Source organism: Aureococcus anophagefferens (genome assembly GCF_000186865.1).
Source record: "Aureococcus anophagefferens unplaced genomic scaffold AURANscaffold_1329, whole genome shotgun sequence".
NCBI classification, from domain to species: Eukaryota; class Pelagophyceae; order Pelagomonadales; family Pelagomonadaceae; genus Aureococcus; species Aureococcus anophagefferens.
In genome coordinates this window covers 1-903 of record NW_008706364.1, presented here as the reverse complement: position 1 = coordinate 903, position 903 = coordinate 1, and the positions used below count along the sequence as shown (strand labels likewise).

Below are 903 nucleotides of genomic sequence, written 5' to 3'. Positions count from 1 at the left end.
AAGACGCTCGGCCATCGAAACGGTGCTCTGCGCGCCTGTTTTCCTGCCGCTGGTGCCTCGCCAGTACACCCTAGCCGTACTAAACCAGTACAAACGCGTCGTATACGGCCGTATATACTCGCTTCGGCGCCCCGCTCGACCGCCCGGGGCCCGCCCGGACTCACCGGGCCAGCGTGGACGTGCGTGGCACCCGCCGCCGTCGGGTGGACGCGCGTACGTGGCGCTCGCGCACGCCGGAAATCTCCAAAAACCGACATTTTCGGCCATAACTTGTGCCAATCGATGACCTAGCATGATCGGCTGCGGTTCCGGAGCCCCAGATAAACGTCCATCACGATGAGACAAGCAGGGGGTCCGCGGTCGAGGTGCCCAAAATCGTCGATTTTCCAGTGGCGTGGGCAGGGTAAAAATTTAGCGAACCTTGACGACAACTGGATGTGCTTCATCGACGCGCCGCCCACCGAGACGATGGACGCGTCCGGCGCCAGCGAGCTGCGCCAGCGGGAGGTGGAGGACGCGCAGGGAACGACGGGCGCGACGGAGCCGATCCTCGGCCGCGTCGACGACAACCCGACGGCCCTGGAGACGAAGTACGTCATGGAGCTGCGCCGCTCGCCCACGCGCGCGGAGCTGCGCGCCGAGGCCGCGGGCCAGCTCAAGGCCGTGCTCGTCGCCAAGGGCTACAAGCGGTCGACGCTGAGCGGCCTCGACCGGGACGAGCTCGTCGATTTGGTGCTGCCGCTGCTGGACCCGGACAACGCGTACTTCGACGACGCGCCGCTCCCGCTCGGCTCCAACTGCTGGCAGCAGCTCGTCCTCCGCTTCCTTTTGGTGGCCGGCGCTTTATCGTACGTCCACGCGCTCCTCGGCCTGAGCGGCTGGTCCTCCGCCGGCGCCTACGGC

General features: G+C 66.9%; 1 protein-coding gene across 1 annotated transcript; it reads left to right on the top strand.

Moving 5' to 3' along the window:
- Positions 1-468: 468 nt before the first annotated feature.
- Positions 469-881, top strand: AURANDRAFT_69302 (hypothetical protein; the record flags this gene model as incomplete). Its single annotated transcript, XM_009045064.1, has 1 exon — positions 469-881. A coding segment is annotated over one exon (413 nt), but the record flags the coding sequence as incomplete, so codon positions are not given.
- Positions 882-903: the final 22 nt, after the last annotated feature.